Genomic DNA, 24,805 nt, shown 5'->3' on the forward strand with positions numbered 1-24,805 from the left:
AACCTATGACCACCACAGCAACCGATGCTACTTCAACTGAACCTACAACTGCAACAGAAGTCCCCACTACAACTGACACGACTACCACAACTACTGCTAGCAGTACCCCTGTGGCTACAACCACACAGGCCACCAGTACCACTTCTACCACATCTGCAACCACAATGGCAGCAGAAACCACTTCAACTGCACCAACTACCACAAACACGGCCAGCACTGCCACTGAGTCTACAACCATTTCTGACACCACTATTGCTTCTACTGAATCTACAACCACCACAGTAGCAGACACCACTTCAGCTGAGCCTACTGCCACTACATCTGCCAGCACATCAATAGAACCACCTACAACAACTGCCAGCAGTACCGCTGCAGCTATCACTACAACAGCCACCACGACGGCTTCTACTGGACCAACAGCCACCACAACAGCTACCACTTCAACTGAACCAACTATCTCAACCACTGCCAGTACTACTGAGACTACAACCACCACTATCTCTACTGCTTCTACGGAATCTACAGCTGCCACATCTGTAGAAACCACTTCAACTGACGCTACAACCAGCACAGCTGCCACTACTTCAACAGGACCAACTACCAGTACTGCCAGTGCTACCACTAAGGCTACAACCACAACAGCCACCACTACAACTTCTACTGAACCTGCATCCACAACAACAGCCACCTCGTCAACTGCACCAACTGCCACCACAACTTCCAGCACTAGCCCTGAGGCTACAACCACATCAGACACCACTACTGCTTCTGCAAAACCTATGACCACCACAGCAACCGATGCTACTTCAACTGAACCTACAACTGCAACAGAAGTCCCCACTACAACTGAAATGACTACCACAACTACTGCTAGCAGTACCCTTGTGGCTACAACCACACAGGCCACCAGTACCACTTCTACCACATAGGCAACCACGATGGCAGCAGAAACCATTTCAAGTGAACCAACTACCACAAACACAGCCAGCACTGCCACTGAGTCTACAACCATATCTGACACCACTACTGCTTCTACTGAACCTACAACCACCACAGCAATACCTACCACTTCAACTGAACCTACAACCAAAGCAACCACCACAACTACTGTCAGCACTATCCCTGAGGCTACAACCACAACAGCCACCACCACCGTTGCTACTTAATCTACAACCACCACAGTCGGAGATACCACTTCAGCTGAGCCTACTGCCACTACATCTGCCAGCACATCAATAGAACCACGTACCACAACTGCCAGCAGTACCACTGCAGCTATCACTACAACAGCCACCACGACGGCTTCTACTGGACCAACAGCCACCACAACAGCTACCACTTCAACTGAACCAACTATCTCAACCACTGCCAGCACTACTGAGGCTACAACCACCACTATCTCTACTGCTTCTATGGAATCTACAGCTGCCACCTCAGTAGAAACCACTTCAACTGACGCTACAACCAGCACAGCTGCCACTACTTCAACAGGACCAACTACCAGTACTGCCAGTGCTACCACTAAGGCTACAACCACAACAGCCACCACTACAACTTCTACTGAACCTGCAACCACAACAACAGCCACCTCATCAACTGCACCAACTGCCACCGCAACTTCCAGCCCTACCCCTGAGGCTACATCTCGGTAGGACACCACTACTGCTTCTACAGTACCTATAGCCATCACAGCAACAGATACCCCTTCAACTGAACTTACAATCTCAATGGCAGTCCCTGTTACAACTGAAACAACTACAACTACTGCCAGCATTACCATTGAGGCTGTAAGCATATCAGCTATTGGTACTGCTTCCACTCCACCTACAACCACTTTATTAGCAGAAACCACTTCAAGTAAACCAAGGACCACACCCACTGCCAGCACTTCTACTGAGGCTGCAAACACAGCAGCCACCAGTTGGTCTTCTACTGAACCTTCAACCACCATTTCAAGTTAATCAACTGCCAAAATAACTTCCAGTCCTACCATTAAGACTGCAGGATGTGGGACAACACTACTGCTTCTACTAAACCTATATTCACTTGTCACTGATATCATTTCCAATAAATCCACACCACAGCAGCAGCCCCACTTCAACAGAGCTGATTTCCACAACGACTGCCAGTGCTACCACTGTGGCCATAATCACAATTACCATTAGCTCCTCTATTGAACTTATAATCACCACAACAGGCACCTACCACAACAACTACCCACACCACTACTCAGACTACCACCCAATGGTTACTACTACTTCTATCTAATCTACAACCACTATGCAGCCACCACCTTGTCACAAGTATGAATACCATCTTTTAATTTGAACCTACTGCCATAACTGCAAGCATTGTTCCTTCAACTGAATGCACTACAAGTACAATTATCTTTTCTATTGCACCTATAGATATGAGTACCAGGTGCATATTAACTGGGCCTGTGATCACAACTTTTACTGAATCTACTGTTATGAGATTACAGTACCATTTCAACTTTTTCTTATCCATTCTGACAACTTCTGTCACTCCAGCTTAAGGTACAACTATAAACCATTCAACAAATTCAACTCAAATATGAAAAATTTCCATTTAAATGAACCTGTGATTAGCATCAGTTTAACAGAATCTCCAGGCACCAATACTTGTTCTTCAACTGCATGTACGTTGCCCACAATAGGTATGTGAATCTAGTGACTCAGTTAGTTACTGAATCTAGTTTGCCTTCTGATTCAACTAAAACATCATTTTCTACCTCCACTGCCATGACCTTAATAAGAATAAAATCAACACAGATACTACTAACCCAACTGACTTTACAGACATAATAGCATGACTTCAGCTGAATTTATAATCTACATAACCAATATTACCTGTTAATAGAAAATGATCATCACCTTCTAAGTAACCTATTACAGTGCAATTAGCAATTTCACTGCCCCTTCAAATGAGTGTATAGTATGACAACATTAACAAAATATGCTACTGAACTTTTCATATTTCACAGTAGGTACCACCACATTTATTGATCACACAGTCATGCTACCATTTCTATGCTCCATCATTTCTACTGTACTTACTATTATAATACCTATCACTAAACCCTTCACCTGAATTTATAAGCACTGTAGTTTCTGTTGACATGTTATTCAAAGCCATCCATTATTTATTCATCTGAACCAAACACTGCCTCTATTAATAATATATCCTTAGGTCACATCATCACTCCCACTTGACAGAAATGGCAAATTCATAATGACCTTTTAAATGCAGCTGTAGTTAGGATGCCTGCAAATTAAATATTAACATCCACTCTCATCACTTCCATACCAGAACCTATATCTACTATTGTTAACTATAGATGATTCCATGGCCACCAACCACCAACATATAACTACAAATAACTGCTCTAAAATAGAATTTACTTAATGACCAGTTCAACTATCATCATAATGATAATGAATTTCACCCCTAAAACCCATTAAGATTTAACAATAACATTAATTTGACCTAAACACTTAATATGAAGAGTCTCTATTTTGTGAAGTTTTAAATAATACAATTTTCATACAAAATAAATCCAATCCATTTATTTATGTTGGAAATTTGTTATGTTTTAATAAAATGTTACCAATGAAATATGAATAAAGTCATTTATTATTCTAAAGTTTTAGTCTTTAATATACAAATTCCATATGTAATAGGAAATGGATATTCTATTTGGTGAGAGTATGTTAAAGACATGTATGTATTACCACAATTTTTAAAGATTGTGTAAATTTATTTTTATTTCATCTTCTCTTTAAATTATTTTAATTTGAAGTAATATTTATAGGTATGTTATTTTCAAGTTAATAAACTTATTTTCTATTTTTTTATAGTGATCTTAAAAACCTACTCAATTAAATACATTGAGTAAATATTTACTTGTGCCTGCTATCTGCTGAAATGGTAGAGACTATTCAGAAAAAGAAACTAACAATACAGATAGTAATAAACTTACCAATTTCTATTATTTAGAATTTTTGACAATTGACAAGTTTAAGTTAGTGTTATGGTAGGTACTTGTCTTCCACTGAAGTGGAAAGCAGTCCCAGTGAATCAGAATCATTGAGGATGAGCCATCCTATCTAATAAAAGAGTAATATGCAAATTAACCATCACTCTGCTACACCCACAAGCCATGCCCACTAGCCACGCCCACCAGTCGATCAGAGCGAGTATGCAAATTAACCCCAACCAAGATGGCTGCGGCCACAGAGAGCAGGAGGGAAGCTTGGATTTCTCTGGACATGGAGGAAGCCAACCTTTCCACACACCCTGGCGGGTCCAGGCCTCCACTCAAGGGTACAAAGTTTCAATTATAGAAAGTAAATAAATTCCAACAGAAATGGCATCAGCCACAGAGCTGGAAGAGCAGGAGGCTAGGTTGCCCCGGGCTATGGAGGAAGCAAAGCTTCTGAAGCCCTGGCCAGCTCAGGACTTCACTCCAGGCTACAAAGTTTCAATTGTAGAAGATAAATAAGTTCCAGATACCAGGGCCTCCACTTGGGTCACCGGGGCATGTGGCCAGCCTGAAAACCACCACAGGCCCCTCGCCCAGGCTGCCTCATGCCCCAAAGGAACCCCCACCCTGATCTGGGACATCCTTCAGGGCAAACCAGCTGGCCCCCACCCATGCACCAGGCATCTATCCTATCTAATAAAAGAGTAATATGCAGATTGACCATCACTCCAACAAGATGGCTGCTCCCATGTGGTCAAAGATCCTGCCCCCATGTGGACATAAGATGGCCTCCACAAGATGGCCAGCAGGGGAGGGAAGTTGGGAGGGACCAGGTCTGCAAGGGAGGGCAGTTGTGGGTGATCAGGCAAGCAGGGGAGGGCAGTTGGAAGGCACCAGGCCTGTAAGGGAGGGCAGTTGAGAGGGACCAGGCCTGCAAGGGAGGGCAGTTGGGGGCGATCAACCCTGCAGGGGAGGGAAGTTAGGGGTGACCAGGCTGGCAGAGAAGGGGAGTTGAGGGCAAACAGGCTGGCAGAGGAGCAGTTAGACATCAATCAGGCTGGCATGGGAGTGGTTAGGGGGTGATCAGGCTGGCAGGCAGAAGCAGTTAGGGGCAATCAGGAAGGCAGGCAGGCGAGCAGTTGGGAGCCAGCAGTCCTGGATTGTGAGAGGGATGTTCGACTGCCCGTTTAGACCCAATCCTGGTGGGATTGGGCCTAAACAGGCAGTCGGACATTCCTTGAGGGGTCCCAGATTGGAGAGGGTGCAGGCTGGGCTGAGGGACACCCTCCCCCCCCCCTCTCCCCCCGTGCACGAATTTCGTGCACTGGGCCTCTAGTAAATCTATATTTTTCAAAAAGTATGCAGATGGGACTGATAACCAATAGTTGAAGCAGTAAACCCAGGTGGGCATTGTGACTTGTTACATCTCTTGGATGGTGTTAATGAGGTTGATAGAAATCAGAAAATATTTTTTTAAGCATTAACAAAAGTCAGTTGCCATATGTTGGTGTTAATTGTACCTGTAAACAAAGGATGGCTGTATAGTGTATAGGCACATGAGCACATGGTTGGGAGTCAGCAGAAAGTGTTTTTCTTACTCAAAAGGAAACATGTATTTTCAGCAACTTTAAACAAATATTTGAATAGCCATTATGCTAATTAGAAATAATTTTTAACTTTTCCTTCAAGTCAGTTCTATAGAGGTACTGTCCTCCTATTTTGGTAGATTACTTAACTATAATTACATGAAATTAATGTATTGACACTTTATTAAAACTGTTTAATTTTATCTTTTTCACCCATTATTTTTTCCAATTAATGATACTTTGTATTTTTTATTAAATATATCACTACTAGACTATTCTTTTTTTGTAATAGAAGACAGAACTTTCTATTTTCTAGTTCCACATCTCTGCAGAGATGTGGCTTATGCTTAACCAGGGTGTGTATCTGGCAACTAGTAGATAACAAATATTTGTTCAATAAATGAAAATAGCAATAATTATAAGAATTTATTACCAAGTAATATTTTTAGAGTTAAATAATCTTTCAATATACTTTAAAAAATTTAAATGTATTCTAATTAGTATTTTTCTAAAAGAGTACAACATATGTACAGAAAATGCATCAATCATAATTTATACTCAATGAATTATCACCAAGTGTACATACTCACACCCAAATTAAAAAAAAGGAACATTACCAGCATTCCCTGTGTCCACACCCAAATCACTACTTCTTTTTTCCCCCAAAGTGAAACTGTCCTGATCTTCAACACCATGAATTACTCTGATTGTGAACATAGTAGAAATTGAATGGCACTCCTTTGTGTCAGACATCTTTAGCTCAGACTTTTATTAGTGACTAGAGGCCCGGTGCATGAATTCATGCACCAGTGGGGTCCCTCAGCCTGGCCTGTGGGATCGGGCTGAAACTGGCTCTCTGACATCCCCTGAGGGGTCCCAGATTATGAGAGGGTGCAGGCCAGGCCAAGGAATCCCACCAGTGCATGATCGGGGCAGGGGAGGGCCACGGGAGGGAATGCGGGAGGGCTCCAGGGTGTGTCCGGCCCATCTAGCTCAGTCCCGATTGGCCAGACCCCAGCAGCAAGCTAACCTGCTGGTTGGAGTGTCTGCCCCCTGGTGGTCAGTGCACCTCATAGCAAGCAGTTGAGCGGACTTAGCATATCATTAGCATATTACACTTTGATTGGTTGAACGAATGACTGGACACTTAGAATATTAGGCTTTTATTATATAGGATAGTCATGAATATTTATACTTCTAATGATTGCTTCACTATCATTGTGGTATACTAATTTATTGTATTACCACTGCCATGATTTATTTATCCATTATTTTGTTGGTAGACACTCAGGTTATTTCTGGTTTTGTATATTACTACAGTGCTCTGTGAAAAAATTGTTGTATATATATCTTTTGGTATGCACAGCCTGCTTCAGGCTTTTACTAGAAAATAATAGCTGAGACATGGAGTAAGAAAATGTTCAATGTTAGAAGATACTTCCAAACAGTTTCTCAAATGAATTGCAAACTACCTATATTCTCATGGGCATTATATGGAGTTCTGATTACAGCACATTCTCACCAATGTGACTTTGGCAGCCTTTTAAACTAGCCATTCTGGTGGATGTGTAGCAATATGTATTCATTCGGGTGTTCACACCCTCTGAGGAGGCTGGAGTGACATTTTGTTAACATAAATGGTGCTATGGTGCTATTCTCTCTCTTTTTTCTTTTTTAAACCTCACCCATTAAAAATAATTATTGGACCTAAGTAAAAGTCTAATGACTAACTTTTGTCTTTTAAGAAGTGGATTTAAAAAATAATTAAATAATGAAGAACATGATTGTGGTGCCAAAATAATTAAGACTTATTTGATTTATTTTTGTGTATCTCTCTAGAAAACAGAATCAGGTCAAAATTACTGAGAGGAAAACTTTGATTCAACATTTGATTCAACAAGGTCTAGCATTCCTTTCTGGGTTAACTCTCGTGCTAGGTCATTCATTCTAGAGAAGAATGAACTAGCAGGAGAGTCAACCCAGAAAGGAATGTTAGACCCTAGAAAATGGATACACTCCTGCTCACTATAAGTGCACACACAGGCTGGAGTAAGAAGAGTTCACTTTTATTTATTGGAGTTTGACCTAAATGTATACGGTCCTTTGAGTTTGAACATAATAATATCCTTTTATAAAAGCAGAGTATTATCCACAACAAAACACTATTATTATTTAAATGAATTTTGAAGTACATAATCAATAGTCAAATAGTACATGTACTACAAATTATAATAAACTAGAGGCCTGATGCATGAAATTCTGCAAGGACTTGGCCCTCACAGCCCCAGCTGCTTCAGCCAGACCTCACAGCTCCTCGCAGGCCAGGCCAGCTCTCATAACCCCGGCTGCCCCAGCCGGCCCTTGCAGTCCCTCACAGCCCAGGCCAGCCCTCACAGCCCCTCGCAGCTTCAGCTGGCCCTTGCAACCCCGGCTTTGTCTGGAAGGTCGTCGGGACGTTCTGCTGTTTGGTCTAATTAGCATATTGGCACTTTATTATATAGGATTAGAATGTAAGCTCCAATAAAACAAATGCTTGTCTGTTTTATGTATTGCTGTATAAATCCCCATTGCCCAGAAAAAATGTGTGGCATGTATTGTGTTCTCCATAAATATTTGCTCAATGAATTTAAAAAAATTCTATCAATAAAACCACATTTGACATTTTAAAATAACTCAGGATGGAATCTAGTGCAATTGAAATTAGAAAAAAAATCACTGAGTCCTGGCTGGTTTGGCTCAGTGGATAAAGCGTTGGCCTGTGGACTGAAGGGTCCCAGGTTCGATTCTGGTCAGGGACACATGCCTGGGCTGTGGGAGGTGGCCGATCGGTGATTGTCTATCATAATTGATGTTTCTATCTCTCCCTCCCTTTTCCTCTCTGAAATGAATAAAAACATATTTTAAAAAAATCACTGATATGGGTCAAACAGTTGCTTTTTTCCATTTTGAGTTTTAATGTTGGTCCAAAATATTATCTAAACAATCTTTCATTAATTCTAAATATTCTCCAATTTTAATAATTCTTCATTAATTTTAATTTTTGAAATGACATCTTTTATAGATACTAGGAATTAAATTGAGTAAAAAAATCTTAACTTTTATGATAAATATAAGAGAATGTGTGAACTTTTCCTGTTTTTAAACTTCTGCACTTAATGATTTTATGCAAAACACTAAGTAAATTAATACCAATTATAACCAATTATGATAGAGTTTTGAAATATTTTGCACCTTCTGTGTATTTTTAATGATTTTTATACATATAAATTAATTGAATAATATTAGAAATATAATTATCACTAACTGCATTATATTTTTAAATTTCTTGTCTTGTTTGTTAGTTACTATGTCAATTAAACAATAAAAATACCTTTGCCTAAGAATTGCTAAAAATTAGAGGAAGGGAGCTATTATACTGAGCTCAGTCAATTAGTGAACTATGGCTATTTTAATCATCATCAGTCCATAGTAAAATTTAAGTCAAGGAGGTTTTTGTTTATTGGGTGGGGGGGAGGAGTTAAAAATAAAACAGTTTGGGCATGTGCACACCAGGCTGCCCAACTCAGGACCCACTTCTTCAGGCCAGGCAGCATACCAGGCACTGCACACACCTGCCCCTATACAACTGACATGCCCCAACTGTCAAACACACAGTCTTCACACACAGAGACCACTTTTTCAAGACTGGGAGAAAGAGCTATTTCATCTAACTAACAGGAATGAACACAGACAGTTAAGCAAAATGGGGAGACAGAAGATTATGCTTCAAATGAAGGAACAAGGAAAAATCCTGAATAAAAACCCTATAAAAATGAAATAAGTAATCCTATATAATAAAAGCATAATATACAAATCAACCTAATGGCAGAACAACGGGTTGGTGGGGGGCAGGGCTGGTGAGCAGGTGGCACCAGGCCAACCAAAGCACATGCCAGTGGGCAGAGGGAGGGGACAGCGATTGCCGGGGGGGGGGGAGGGCTGGGACCAGCAGTGGCAGAGGGGTAATGGGGGGTGGAGCCAGCTGCTCACCATCTCCTGATCGGCCTGCCAGTTGCCTCCCGCAGAGGGAGGCCAGACTGCAGCTTAGGCCCACTCTAAGCCATCAGTTGGACATCCCCTGAGAGCTCCCAGACTGTGAGAAGGCAAAGGCCAGGCTGAAGGAGCCCCTGAGTGCATGAATTTTCGTGCACTGGGCCTCTAGTTGCATAATAAAGAGTTCAAGGAAACAGTATGAAGGATGCTCAACAACTTGAGAGTAGAATAGAGGAACTAAGAGAGCACTGAAACAAAGAAATAGAAAATGTAATAAAAAAACCAGTGATAGCCCTAATAGGTTTGGCTCAGTGGATAGAGCATCGGCCTGCGGACTGAAGGGTCCCGGGTTTCGATTCCAGTCAAGGGCATGTACCCTGGTTGTGGGCACATCCCCAGTAGGAGGTGTGCAGGAGGCAGCTGATCAATGTTTCTCTCTCATCGATGTTTCTAACTCTCTATCCCTCTCCCTTCCTCTCTGTAAAAAATCAATAAAATCTATTTTTAAAAAAAAGTGATAAAGAATATAATAACTGAAATGAAGAATGTATTAAAAGGAATTGTCACTGGATTATCTAATACAGAAAAACAGATTAGTGTGACCTGAAAGACAGAATAGCGAAAACACCCAACACAATAGCAAAATGAAAAAAATATATATATGTTTTTAAATGAGGATAGAATAAGAGATCTCTGGGATAACATTAGACATTCTACCATTTGCATTGTAGGGATTCCAGAAGAAGAGGGAGAAAGGGACAGAAAAAATATTTGATGAAATAATGACTGAAAACTTTTCTAATTTGGGGTGGAAAACATATCTAGCTCCAGGAAGCACATAGAAATTCAATAAAATGAATCCAATGGGGCCCATACCAAGACATATTCTAGCCCTAACTGGTATGGCTCAGTGGATAGAGTGTTGGCGTGTGGACTGAAGGGTCCCAGGTTCAATTTTGGTCAAGGGCATGTACCTTGGTTGTGGGCACATCCCCAGTAGGGAGTGTGCAGGAGGCAGCTTACTGATGTTTCTCTCATCGATGTTTCTAATCTCTATCCCTCTCCCTTCCTCTCTGTAAAAAAATCAATAAAATATATTTAAAAAAAGACATATTCTAATTAAAATGGCAAAAGTTAAGGATAAAGAGACAATCTAGAAGGCAGCAAGAATGAAACAGCAAGCCACATAAAAGAGAAATCCCATAACTCTATCAGCTGATTTCTCAGAAGCAACCTTACAGACCAGAAGGGAGTGGCAGGAATTACTTAAAGTGCTACAAACTTTATCTATTATCTGGCAAAGTTATTGTTCACAATTGAAGGAGAGACAAAGAGTTTCTCAGATAAGCAAGAAATGTGAAAGGGTCTTTATGCAGAAAAAAATGGGCCATAACCAGAAATAAGAATATACAGGAAAGAAAATAATCTTACTGGTAAAGGCAAATGTACAATAAACATTGACTCAACCACTTATAAATATAATATGAAGTTTAAAAGACAAAAATAACAAAATTAGCTATAACTACAATAAATAATCAGGTGATGCACAAAGCAAAAAGATGTAATACATGTCAAAATGTGATCTAAGAATGAATTGAATTTAAATGCCTACCAGCTAAAAATAGACCATTATAGACAGAGATGAATGTATAAGAAATTGTAACCATAAACCAAAACATACAAAACTACATAAAAAATAAAGAGAAAGGAACCCAATCAAAATATTAAATAAAATAAAAAATTAAGAGATCAAGAGGAGGAAGGAATAAAGAAGAATAAAGCAACCAAAAAAAAAAACAATGAAGAAAATAGCATTAAACACCTATCAATAATTACTTTAAATGTAAATTGACTAAATGCTGCAATCAAAAGACATAGGGTGACAAAATGGATAAAAGACAAGACTCATCTGTATGCTGCCTACAAGAGACTCATGTTAGAACAAAAGACACACAGCCTGAAAGTGGAGCAATAGAAAAAGATAGAAACAAAAAAAAAAAAGTTGGGGTAGCCAATACTCATAGGCAAAATAGACTTTAAAATAAAGAATGTAGAAAGAGACAAAGAAGAACATTACATAGTTTTAAAGGGATTAATCCAAGAAGAGGATATGACAGTTGTAAATATCTATGCACCCAACATAGGAGCACTCAAGTATATAAAGCATATATTAATGTATATAAAGGCAAAAATTAATAGTAATACAATAGTTGGATTTTAATACTACTTAACTCAATGGATAGACCATCCAGACAGAAAACTGATAAGGAAATAATGGCTTTAAATGCCACATTAGGTCAATTTGACTTAATAGGCATTTATAGAGCATTTCATCCAAAAACTGAAGATTACACAATTTTTCAAGTGCACATGAAACATTTTCCAGGATAGAAACATATTAGGCCACAAAATAAGCCTCAGTACATTCAAGAAGATTGAAATTATTTCAAGCATATTTGACCACAATGGCATGAAACTAGAAATAAACTATAGGAAGAAAACTGGAAATAATACAAATATGTGGAGATTAAACAGCATGCTTCTAAACAACCAATGGATCAAAGAGGATATCAAATAGGAAATAAAAAAACTACCTTGAGACAAATGAAAACACAACTTTACAAATTTATGGAATGCAGCAAAAGCAGTTATTAGAGGAAAGTTCATAGCTATACAGGCTTACCACAAGAAACAGGAAAAATCCCAAATAAACAATTTAAGTTTACACATAAAGGAACTAGAAAAAAAGAGGAGCAAACAAAACCCAAAGTAAGCAAAAGGAATGAATTAATAGAGTGGAAATAAGCAAAACAGAGAATAGAAAATATCCATGGGAATAACAGCTGGTTCTTTGAAAGGATAAATAAGCCTGAAGCAAGACTAATGAGGGGGGCTGCGGGTGTGTGTGTGTGAGAGATCAACCAAAGGACTTGTATGCATGTATATAAGCATAAACCATGGACACAGCCAGTAAAGGGTGTGTGTGTGTGTGTGTGTGTGTGTGTGTGTGTGTGTGTGAGCGCATGTGCTGGGGGGAGGGACGGATTGAGCGGGGAGAGGTCAATGGGGGGAAAAGGATTTCATATATAATACTTTAAACAATAAAGAATTTACAAAAATAATTGTAATAAAAATGATTTCACTGATTGTGGAATCTAATAAACAAAATAGAAACAGATTCATAGATACAGAGAACAGAGTGACAGCTGTCAGAGGGTAGAAGGGAAGGGGGACAGGGTGATTACCAGAGGGGAAGGTTGGTGGGAGCAGGTAGAAGAAGTTAAGGGAGGGATAAATGGTGATGGAAGGAGACTAGACTTTGGGTGGTCTAGGCCAGTGGTCAGCAAACTCATTAGTCAACAGAGCCAAATATCAACAGTACAACGATTGAAATTTCTTTTGAGAGCCAAATTCTTTAAACTTAAACTTCTAACGCCACTTCTTCAAAATAGACTCGCCCAGGCCATGGTATTTTGTGGAAGAGCCACATTCAAGGGGCCAAAGAGCTGCATGTGGCTCGCGAGCCGCAGTTTGCCGACCACAGGTCTAGGCCTAGAGCTTTCCAGGGATTGTGCTGCTGCCCTCGCTGATCCTATTTTTCACTACACGATGAAGGGCTTGTCCTCTGGATCCTGTAATGGGATTGGTAAGAAACACATGACAAATTCAGTGCTACATATCCATTCCTAAGTCTTGAATTTTTAATTTATTCCTTTTTTAAAAAAGTTCTTTATTGTTGAAAGTATCACATATGTCCTCCTTCTCCCCTCCCTCCCCCATTGATCCCCTCCAGCCCACCCCCGACCCTCCAAATCCCAGGCCTTCAGCACCTTATTGTCTGTGTCCATGGGATATGCATATATGCATACAACGTCTTTGGGTCTTTGGTTGATTACCTCCCACCCACTCACCCTCCCCACCGCCCTTTCCTCTGAGATTCCGCACTCTGTTCCCTGCTTCCATGAAGTTGTGTCATTTCAGCTTCATTAAACATAATCCCCCACTGTTCTTGTTTTATGCAACAAAATGAGCAAACTATTAGTGCTTCCAAGTCTCTCAAGCAAGCATGTTGAATCCAGAACCTTGAGTGGGTATACCTGTATCATTACATTTGTGACCCTCTCTCTCTGGACCATCGCCCTCAGAATATATTCACACATGTATTTCATGTCCTTCTGTCAACATTATTCAGCTTTGTAATCCCACTTTCTGGGCATTGGTCCCTGGAAAATAGCTTGAGATATAGATAATAACACCTTCCAGTATTACTCATAATTGAGGACACACAACAACTTAACAGGTAGCTCAAGTAATTCACACCTGACCTAATTTCACACCTGACATTGACATTAAATGTGTTTTTTAAAGAGGATTTTAAACTAGTGGGGCAAATGCATCTGCTAAAATGTTAAATGAGAAAAAGATACTGTATGTGTGCATATGCATAATGTGATCACAATTCAAAATACGTGTGACAAAAAAGAAGCTTTCTAATTCCTGTAGCATGAAAACAGCCGATTAGTTCTGAATCTCTCCACATTTATTTCTAAAAGAAAATAAGAGTAAACATCTAGAAACATTTTAATAAATGTTCCCAAGAAGGTATATACTAGAACAGGGATGGGGAACATCCAGTCTGCGGGCTGTATAAGGCCCGTGAAATCATTTGGTCTGGCCCTGCCAAGGCATTAGGGGTGAGTTTGACCAAATATAGCAGGCTAATTTTTAAGTTGATAATTTTGTATGGCCCTTGAATGATGTTATAAATATCCAAATGGCCCTTGGCAGAGGAAAGGTTCTCCATCTCTGTACTAGAACATTCAGAACGTCATTGTTTATAATAGTAAAAAATGGTACCAAATTCAACTCCTATCAACAGAATAGATTAATAATTGCGATGTATTCAATCAATGGAATTTATAAAACAGTGGAAATGAATAAAATAGAGTTAGAGCTGTGAGTGTAGTTGAAATGTAATATGGGCCCTCAAAAAGACCTATAGTTTTTATATAAATTTTAAAACATGCACACAATTTTGTATATTTTTGGAATGCATTAAAATTACATGGGAAATATAAACATCAAAGGAGAGGGAGGAGAATATGATTAGGAATAAGGATAGAGGTGGCTCTATTGCATGTAAAAATACTTTATCTCTGTGATATCATAGAAAGATATTTGGTCTTTGTCTCCAGTCCCTGACATGTAGCTCCTAAATCCTTAGTAGTTCCCTGAGTGACAGTTTTGACAGGAGTGTCTTTTGCTTTAATAAGGAGACTCTTGGCAGGTTCCTACCTAACTTCAGGTTGGAGGCTGGTCATCAGAAAGACCAAACCTTGATCAGAAGCCTGAAACTATCATCCCCACACCCCAAACTCCAGGGAGGTGAGATGGGTTGGAGATTGAGCTAATGACCGATCATGCCTATGTGATGAAACCTCCATAAAACCCCTAACCAATGGGGTTTAGATAACCTCTGTTGGTGACCATATCTCCTGTGCTGGGAGAGTGGCACACCCTGCTCCAGGGGACAAACCTCCTGCACTTGTGACATTTCTAGACCTCTCCCCATATCCCTTTCATCTGGCTGTTCCCACCTCTGTGCATCAGCTAGCCTTTATCATCCTATATAATAAAGAGCTAATATGCTAATTAGACCGAACAGCAGAACAACCATCTGGACAACCTTCCGGATGACCTTCCAGATGAAGCCGGGGCTGTGAGGGCCGGTCGAGGCAGGCGGGGCTGCAAGGGCTGAGCCCCTTGCATGAATTTTGTGCATTGGGCCTCTAGTAAACTGATAAATCTTCAGGCCGTTCCTGAGTTGTGTGAGCCATTCTAGCAAATTATCAAACCCGAGGAGGGGAATGTCAGATTTATAGCCAGTTGGTTAGAAATATAGATGGTTCAGGACTTGAGATTGGCATCTGAATTTGGGGCAGTTTGGTGAGACTGAGCCCTTTAACCTGTGGGATCTGATGCTAACTCCTGGTAGATAGTGTCAGAATTGGATTGAATTGTAGGACACCAACTGATATCTGACAAAGCTGGAGAACTGGTTGGTATGGAAAACACCCACATAATTGACTTCAGAGGTGTTTTGAGTAAAAGCAACCCTGAATCTCTTAAGCTAGCTAAGAATGGGGTTTTGGCTATTTACCAGATTATTCTTTATACCTTTTATATGTTTGAAATATTTCTTCAAATGCTCTTTAAACAGTGTGGCTGGTGCGTGAAGACCTTTACATTCTGGATCAGAACTAGCCTCTTGCAAACCATGACCAGCTTCATTCCTCAAAGATCGCTGCCTTGGTTTTCCTGATATTTCAAATATTACTCCCAGTGGAGTAACCAGGAATTCTCAGCTTTGCCTCACTGCCCTGCCTGGCTGCCCTCTCCCCACCCGTTCCTCAAGCCGAATTCTCTACAGCCTCCCTCAGTCCTCCCTCCATTGCCATCATTGTCCAGATCCAAACCTGACTCAGATAGAAGTTCTATGAGTTGCTTCAGCCCTAGTAGCTCTTGTCTTTCACACCCCACCTTCCACCCAACATGAAGTTGATGAAATAACCCAAGTCCCACCTTTGGACTCTGGGACTGCTGGCTCCTGCACTGTCCACTGTACCCCTAGCAGGGCTACGATGTCCCACGCTGAGCACTTGGGCCTTATTCTAATCCCATATTTAGGATTGACCCCAGTTCCCCATAAGGCCCCATTTCTGATGACCTAGGTATGGTTCTGGACCGCATAAGCCCCGATTTCTCTCTTTGCCCCATGTTGTAGGCCTGAGGTTTTCTCAAATTTCCATTCTGAGTTCCCATTCAAGCAGCCAGTCTATTTTCTGCAAGTTCTTAATGAAGCCTGGAGCCCTTGCTCTTTTTGCGCCCACCCCTGTGGACTGTGGTCCTTTCAGTGAACCTGAGCTTCCAGATCCAGGGCTGTGCTTTTCTCAAGGAGGGAGAGATATGGGCCGCACGATGCACTGTTGCCCCACGCTCTGTGACCCTCTCAGAGGCGCTGGCCAACCATTTGCCTGATGCCTGGACAGAAGGTGCAGGGTCAGCAAGGATGACGAAACCGTCTCCACCCTGGGAGCCGCCAGGTCTGTGCTCTTATTTGGAGCCTGACTTCCAGCAGTCTCTGTCCTTGTGGGCAAGTCTAATGCTAGGTGCTAGCCCCACCCAGCCTTGCCGAAGGATTGAAAAGAAAACTTATATAAGATTTTCAGAGTTCCTTTCTGTTGAGGGTGGTAGTCACAGGACCGCTCAGAGGAAGTATGGGTTTTCTTGTGTCTTTCTGTAATTAATTCATTTCCTTCTCTAAGGTGGATCCTGTTTTAGTGGGTAATTATTTGTTATTTTTTTAATCCACACCTGCACTGATGCATCAGAGTTGATTTTTCATCAAGCATTTTAATTATTTCTCAGGGTTATAAAGGGCAATGCATGCGTTGAAAATATTCTTGTAGTTAAGCTTGTAGTATTGCAAACTCAAAAATGGACAGGAAACATGGAAAATATGTAGTAAATATTGAACAGTCTGAAAACCAACCGGTGAGTATTGTTACTCTATTTTAAAATTTTGCTTATGTGACAGTCTTGTTTTCAGCATTTAAGAGCAATCTAATCTCTTTACTACTATGCAGTCAATGTCATAATTTTGCATTCTTCTCTGAAAGAAAGAGTAACCATGTATTATATATTTGCCTCAACTTTTCATGCTATATCCTACTATATTATACTTTAGAAATTATTTTATATAGTTACTGATATAAAGCATTAGAAATATTTATATGACCACATGATATGTGAATAAATCTATTTAACTTTCTATATTTATTCTCTTCATTCAACAACTTTGGTTTCGTTTTGAGATTGTATTTTATGTATAATTTATAAACCTGTCAGAACTCAGATTTGTAGGTGTGTTGGAAATCCTGCTATTAATACTGGATATTGTCTTTAGGCCTAAGGAAGAAATCCTCTAAACATTTCTACTTTGTACAAAAGTATAATCTTTTGTCTGTTTTAAAATGTCTTCCACCTGGAATCGAGCCCTCACTATACTAAGTGCTTTTTATGTATCTGTTTATGTCTGAACCAATAATCTTTGATGGAAATTTGCTAAAAATTAAAATGGAAAGTTAAAATTCACTGCCTGAAGCATAAATAAAATGTTTTGCCTTGGCAATTTGGAGCTGTGGCTCTCAGCTTGTATTAATCGCCTGCAATATAAGCCAAAGAAGAAAGTGCTGTTGCTCAGTGTTAATGGATTAAAAGGATTCCCATAGGTGATTCCTGGTTCACCAGAAGAGAAGGGGTTTGTCTTCTTGAGTCATTGAACAAAGGCCCCACCTCAAGAATGTTCTCGTTGTCTCTTCTGAGTTTGAGATACTAAGATTGGGTCTTCAGGATGCTGGAACTTGCAAATGGAAAAAAAAAAATCCCTTTAGCCAAATATTCATCATTTTTTTATAGTTTCTCTAGATAGCAACAGACTTGAAGATCTTTACAGATATTTTCTTAAGTTGTTTTTATAGCATGTATCTGGACAGCTAACTATTTCACTTTACTATGGACATTTAGAGCATAGCTAAAATATATTTTTCTCTGAAGACTAAATTTAATAATGAACTTTAAGGATTATTTGAAGATTATAAATAAAAAAGAAAATAAATTTTGGTGTTTTGTTTTTCTGTTGGGATGTAGGAGATCATAAATTAATCTTTACAAAGTTACTGGAAAAACCTATAGAACTTTCTTTGGTAACTACAGCTAATGCACTTCAGTTGCCTCTGGCCATTATTAACAAAGGCTGAATATTGGATTAAATATTATTCCCAGTTCTCCAACTATTCCAATTTTGTATAGAAACTCTGTCTGTACTAAGACTCAGAGAAACCTAACACAGTAAAAATATTACTCAGAAGCCGAGCCTAGATCATAGGTTCCGCACCCTTAGTGTAGACATCACTTACCATCTTCCTTCTCTGAAAGGGATGGGATTCCAACAGGGCCAGAACATTCTGGAAAACGGGCCTGGTGAGTGAGTTTTACTTTGTTTACAAAGTGTGCTAAAATATCATCAGCCTTTGGCAAATTGGGTAATAACTAAAGCAACAGAATCAGCACTTAGGACAATAGGCAAGGTTGTTATTAAAGGTAAGTCCAACTTTGCTCAAACTTACCTAGTGAATAACATGGGCTTGGTCAAATCTTACTCAATAAAGCATAGAGCTGTTTTCTTTATTTCCTTGATATAGCATTTAGAAAAATCTAACTTAGCAAACACTTTACTGCCGAGAGCACTTCATCTTATCTATATTAAATAACAATGATTTATTTTTTGCGTTGTTCATGACAATTCCTAATAGACAAATGGCCACATACAATCCAGTTTGACAATTTTATGAAACTTACTGGAGGTTGGACTAGCCATTTTATAGCTATCTAGTAATGTGTTATTAAACCAACATGATCAAAGACAACTAGTAGTCGTAACAGTAGGAATGAAAACATGAATACTAATACTAACGACAGCAATAGCTAACACTTACTGAGTGCATACTCTATGTCTGACTGCTCTAACCCTTCGGCTGTTATTTACTCATAAATCCTCACAGCAAATCCATGAGTGGGTATTTTAGTGTCCTCCCTTTGCAGACCAGCCAGGAGAGAGGTAAAGATGCCTTTGACTCACAGGTAGAAAGTGTTATAATTCCATGAGTTGAAGAGCCCTGGACGACTCCACAGTATTTTTGAGATGTAACAAAACTTTTGATCAAAGCCCATAAATTCCTGAACCTATTCCTCTCTCATTTTCACTTTACCTTGTTCTTCTGCTTCTTTTAGCACACCTCTTCCCCCACATATTTCCCACTGAACTCACCCATGTTCAGCCTGTATCACACCTTTTCCTCAACAACATTTTGCATTTATCGTATTATTTGTTAATGATGCCCAAAGCGGTTTTGTCTCCCTGTTATTTGAGCATATAAATTTCCAGAATAGAGACCTTTTTACCCTGCTGCATGCCCAAGGGGAAGCCAGCAAAGCCATATCACAAACTGGACAAATGGTTTGTCTTCTGTGTCCCTGTCCTGGGCTTGCGAGTTCCATTGTGTAGAGCATGGCATGGATCATGCAAAGTCTCTTTGTATGGTAATTTTTTTTATTAGTATAGTGTAGTATGACCTTGACATAGAAACCTGGCTCTGTTCTGCAGTTTTTTTCCACTAGAATACATTATATTAATCTATTATCATACTTTAGTAAAACAATATACTATATATAGTATAGTGGAATGAAAAGTACTCTGACCTTAACACTGGGAGGTATGGACCCCAGTGCTTGCTATTATGTTTATTATGGGATAATAATGATAATAATAATAACAATAATAAATTCAACTCTCTTTGCTTCAAAATCTCATTACCAAAAATGACCATTAACATGTTTTACCTGATAAGCTTCAAATAGTTCTTTTTTTTTTAGTTCTAACATTCTATTCCTTGTATGAAGAGAAGCTTCCTCATATATGCTCCACCTACAGTAACTTGCAACATGAGGGTATTTAATACATGCTTGTAATATGACGGAGAAGAGGAGATGATACACATTTCTGATCTGGAACATCAGTCACTTACAAAAATTGGTTAAAATGTGATGTTTAATAATCTGTCCAGATTTTTTTATTTTCATAGAATAATAAGAAAATGTGTATTCATTTCAGAAGTCTTGTCTTTATTCCTCTTAAAAGTCACACTATTGTTTATTTTTAATGGTTTAATTTGATAAATGAATCACCATATCTTCCTATTCACTTATGCTTTATCTCCACAGTCAATCACGTGTCCAAATGACCAAGAGGTTCACAGCTCTGCATGCTGGCGTCCACTTTCAAGTGACATAACCTGTGATATCTCTTCCAACTCAACTGGGGTCTGCGTGGGCCCAGGAGTCCTTGGACATTCAGGATACCCACACACAGAATCAGCCCATACACAGGTAATGTTGTATGTGTTGCAGCTTTTACCCAGGTTGGGATGTGCTCTATACGGGGATCTATTTGTTCTATTCTTTCCCAGGAAATGTATTCAATCATTTAATTCACCCACATTCATGATAAGCCTTTGCCATATTAGCTGTTAAAATTATAAGTCATTGTGAGGCAGATCATAAGAAGGAAAATACTTTGTAGTCTCTGTTTTCAAAGGGCCAATGTCCTAGTTGGGGACTGAAGTATTCACATATATAGATAACATTTGTGAAATTCAAAAGAATAAATATAAAGTACAAATGTGGGGTTGAGGAGGGGCAGAGGAGCACATATGTTGGCAGTGTGCAGCTTAATTCACTAATTAGACTCCGATGGGAGAGTGGGTCACGGTTAAAGCTTCAAGGGTCCTACTCTAATGGTGAGCGCTCACTTTTCTTACCTTGTTCCAGCTTCTGAACAAGGTTGGTGGCACTTTCTTTTTGTCTCTTGTTTCTGACCTCTGGCACGTATGACCTTGCTGTAGAAACCTGGCTCTGTTCTGCAGATTTTTTCCACTAGCTTTGGAGACTGGACTCAGGTCTCCTTGGTATGTGACCCTATTGGTTGGCTGAATTAACTTCACCTCAGGACTATACCAGTATCTCTCAATCTTCAGCCCTACCTTAGAAACTTGACCTTGACTATAAATTGCTTATTCTGCGTGGAAGTTTGGCTGGGTTCCCCTGACTCTAGAATTCCTGCCCCCTGTTGCTTAATCTGTAGATGGGCAGTGGAAAGGGTCTGAGTCTTGTTTGTTGATCCTACGTTTAGAGTGAAAAGAGACAAGGGCCTGAGAATGTCAACAATAAAGCCCCCGAGAGCCTTCAAAAGAAACCGAGAAGAAGATTCTAGGGGTTTTGGAGGAAATCAATGAGAATGGAATATTACAGAAGCAAAGGAAAGAGATTATTCAATAGAGAGAAAGAGGAATGGCCTCCAGTGGCAAATGCTACTGAGGGCTTAAATAGGAGAAGAGCTAAAATAGGTGACTTCTATTTTAATGAATGGATGTCCCTGATGACTCTATTAGGAGGTATTTCATGGCATGACAGAAGCCGAAGCCAGACTGACTTGGATTGAAGAGTGTGCAGACGGAGACATTGCATTTAGACAACTGTCAGGACATTTCATTTTCCAGAGAAAGAGAAGTAGCCAGATAGGATTTGGAACCAAACCATGCATTTTTTGTTTGTTTAAGATGGAGAGAGATTTGAGTGTGTTTAAATGTTAAAAAGAAGAATCCAACAAAGAGGAAAGTGGTGAAGTAGTCAGTCCAATAGAAAGGGAAAATCAAAAGAAAAGAAAGTGCAGAGGGGATGGGACCAAAAGACAGATTGGCAGATCCGTTTCAGGCAGGAGGAGGGCTTGCTCCTCTTGTGTAAATCAGGGGAGAAAGAGAGGTGGAGCCCAGGCATGTTTGGGTTGCAGGTTTGGGACCTAGAGGGGGTTTGAAAGACTTTCAGTTTGAGGCCCTGGCTGGGTAGTTCAGTTGGTTAGAACATTGTCCCAACATTTGAAGGTTGTGGGTTTGATCTCCTGTCAGTGCACATGACAAGGAGCAACCAATAAATTCATAAATATGTATAACAACAAATTGATGTTTCTCTCTCTTTCTCCCTTCCTCTTTCTAAAATTAATCAATTTTTAAAAAGTTTTTATTTGATGGTTTCAAGTTTCCTAATGAAGTAGGAAGGATGTGAAGTCATTTGATGGGAATGAGAAGGGACAATGTTGATAACCAGAACGGTGAGCCGAGGTGTTTCCCCGGGGTCGTGTCTTGTGACACCAAAGAATGAGCTCCACAGACCAGAAGATTTAAGCAAAAGTGTGGAAAATTTATTACAAGCAGATTCAGACTCCCCTCACGGGGGTGGGAAGCAATAATGGGCTGCCCGCCTCAAGCCTTGTAGTCCAGGAGTATATATTTGCTACAAGCTTGCTCTATGTCTATCTGTGTTAATTCCTTAATTGTTCTTGCCCAGCAATGGACCTGAACTCTCTCTATTTCTGTATGCCAGTTCACTTTATTGTTGCAGGCCCTCCCTTGGTTTCCCATGCCTCCCTCTTTGAGTCCAGAAACATTTTATTATTTCCGCTGGGTTGGTTTCTGTGGTTAGGCTGCTCAAACTGTCATGTCTGCCCCTGCCTGTGTTCCACCTGCCTTTGTTTCCCACTGGACCCCTGCCCTATCTGCCTGCATTTCAAGTTAACCCTCTCAATGTGTGTGTGAAGGTTGGTGGGTGAAGATTACAAGTTTGAGGAGAAAGAAGATTGAGAAATATAATCAGAGAACTACACCGAGTGGCCAGATTATTATGATCTCTGAACGCATAATTATCTGGCCACTCAGTGTATATCCTATATAATACAAGGCTAATATGCAAATTGTCCCCTTCAACCACCCATGTCCCCTCGCCCTGGCCAGACTGGCCGGATCCCACCCAAGCATGAATTCATGCACCGGGCCTCTAATATAAATACACTGAGTGGCCAGATTATTATGATCTCTGAACTCTGGGCTGAAATTAAAAAAATGAAAAGAAGAAGCTGTGGGAGATTTTGGGGAATTAGTAAGTGTTATTGAAATAATGGAACATAGAACAAAAGGTGGATAAGGAGGGATATGGGTGAAGCAAGGGCTTCTGGGCTGAAATAAAAAAAACACACACCACACAATCTTTATTGTTGAAGGTATTACATATGTTCCCTTTTGTCTCCCATTGACCTCCTATAGCCCACCCTCGCCCCTCGCTCCTCGCTCCTCGCCCCTCACCCCTCACCCCAGGCATCCACCACCCTATTGTCTATGTCCATGGGTTATGCATATATGCATACAAATTCTTTGGTTGATCTCTCCCTACCCATCCTGGGCTGAAGATTTTAATAAAAGTAAAGAAAGGTTATTATATGAATAATTGAACAAACAAAGTGGAAGGAGAGGAGATGGTGGTTAGAACACTGGATTCTTGAGGAAGTGATGTTGGAAGTGGAGCAGTCGGGGTAATGACAATGTCCAGTGGAGGATCAGGTGTATGACAGAGAATTTCTTAAAATGCCATTCTACTTACATGAAAAGTTGAAGAACCCCCTATCCATCATTGGAAAATAGAATAAGAGAAGATGAGATATTAGCAGATTTTGATTTCTTCCAAAGTTAGAGCATGCATGCAATTAATTCCACCTGGATAAACTTGGACTTTAAGCCTAAATATCTTCAGAGACTATAAGGATTCAAATGATGTTAATGCACTGAATTATACCCAATACAAAAGGGATGATAAATCAAAAGACTTTTTGTTTTTATTACTAATATTTTCATTGACACTCTTAGGTGAAAGGAAATTGCTGCTGTAATTGGACTCTGTGGAACATCTTTTTGGCTTGTTTCTTAGCCTGTGTGATAACAACTGCAATTGGAGTACTCATAATCTGCCTGGTGAATAACAGAGGAAATGATAACTCTTCCATTGTTATCAAGCTATCCCCAAACAATGGGGAGCCTGTAACTCCTATTCATGGAAAAACCTCTGCTGGTCCTCAACCTACAGTGACCACCATGTCAACTGAACCTACAGCTGTAGCCACTTCAACAGACTCTACAACCATTTCAATGTCTACTGAATCCACAGCCACCACTTCAACGGTACCCACAACCTCCACACGTTCAACTGAACTTACTACCACAACAGCCATCACTCCTACTTCAACTAAAACCTCAGAAGCCTCCACTTGAATGGAATCTACAACAGTTGCAATTGTAACATAAAATTTTTAAAAAGTATATATTTTTATTGATTTCAGAGAGGAAGGGAGAGATAGAAACATCAATGATGAGAGGGAATCATTGATCAGCTGCCTCCTGCATGCCCCCTTCTGGGGTTTGAGCCCTCAACCCAGGCATGTGCCCTTGACTGGAATCAAACCTGGGACCCTTCAGTCTGCAGGCCAACATTCTATCCACTGAGCTAAACCAGCTAGGGCTGTAACATAAAATTTTGATAAAACTTTATCTTAGCGGACAACCAAAACTATCACCACTTCCACCATCTCTTTTAATGTACAACTATATTTACTTTAGTTGAATCTACAACCAATACCATGTCCATTCAACCTACAACAACTATAATTTCTACTTAGCCTACAATA

At 40.0% G+C, this 24,805-nt stretch overlaps 1 protein-coding gene across 1 annotated transcript; it reads left to right on the forward strand.

Annotated features, from left to right (window-relative positions):
- Positions 1–17,118: 17,118 nt before the first annotated feature.
- On the forward strand, positions 17,119–24,392 carry DYNAP (dynactin associated protein). Its single transcript, XM_054724286.1, has 3 exons — positions 17,119–17,175; positions 20,464–20,628; positions 23,991–24,392. The coding sequence occupies exons 1-3, from the start codon at positions 17,119–17,121 to the stop codon at positions 24,390–24,392; spliced, it is 624 nt and encodes a 207-aa protein (XP_054580261.1).
- The last annotated feature ends 413 nt before the right edge of the window (positions 24,393–24,805 follow it).

Source organism: Eptesicus fuscus, chromosome 12, assembly GCF_027574615.1.
Source record: "Eptesicus fuscus isolate TK198812 chromosome 12, DD_ASM_mEF_20220401, whole genome shotgun sequence".
Classification (NCBI taxonomy): Eukaryota; Metazoa; Chordata; class Mammalia; order Chiroptera; family Vespertilionidae; genus Eptesicus; species Eptesicus fuscus.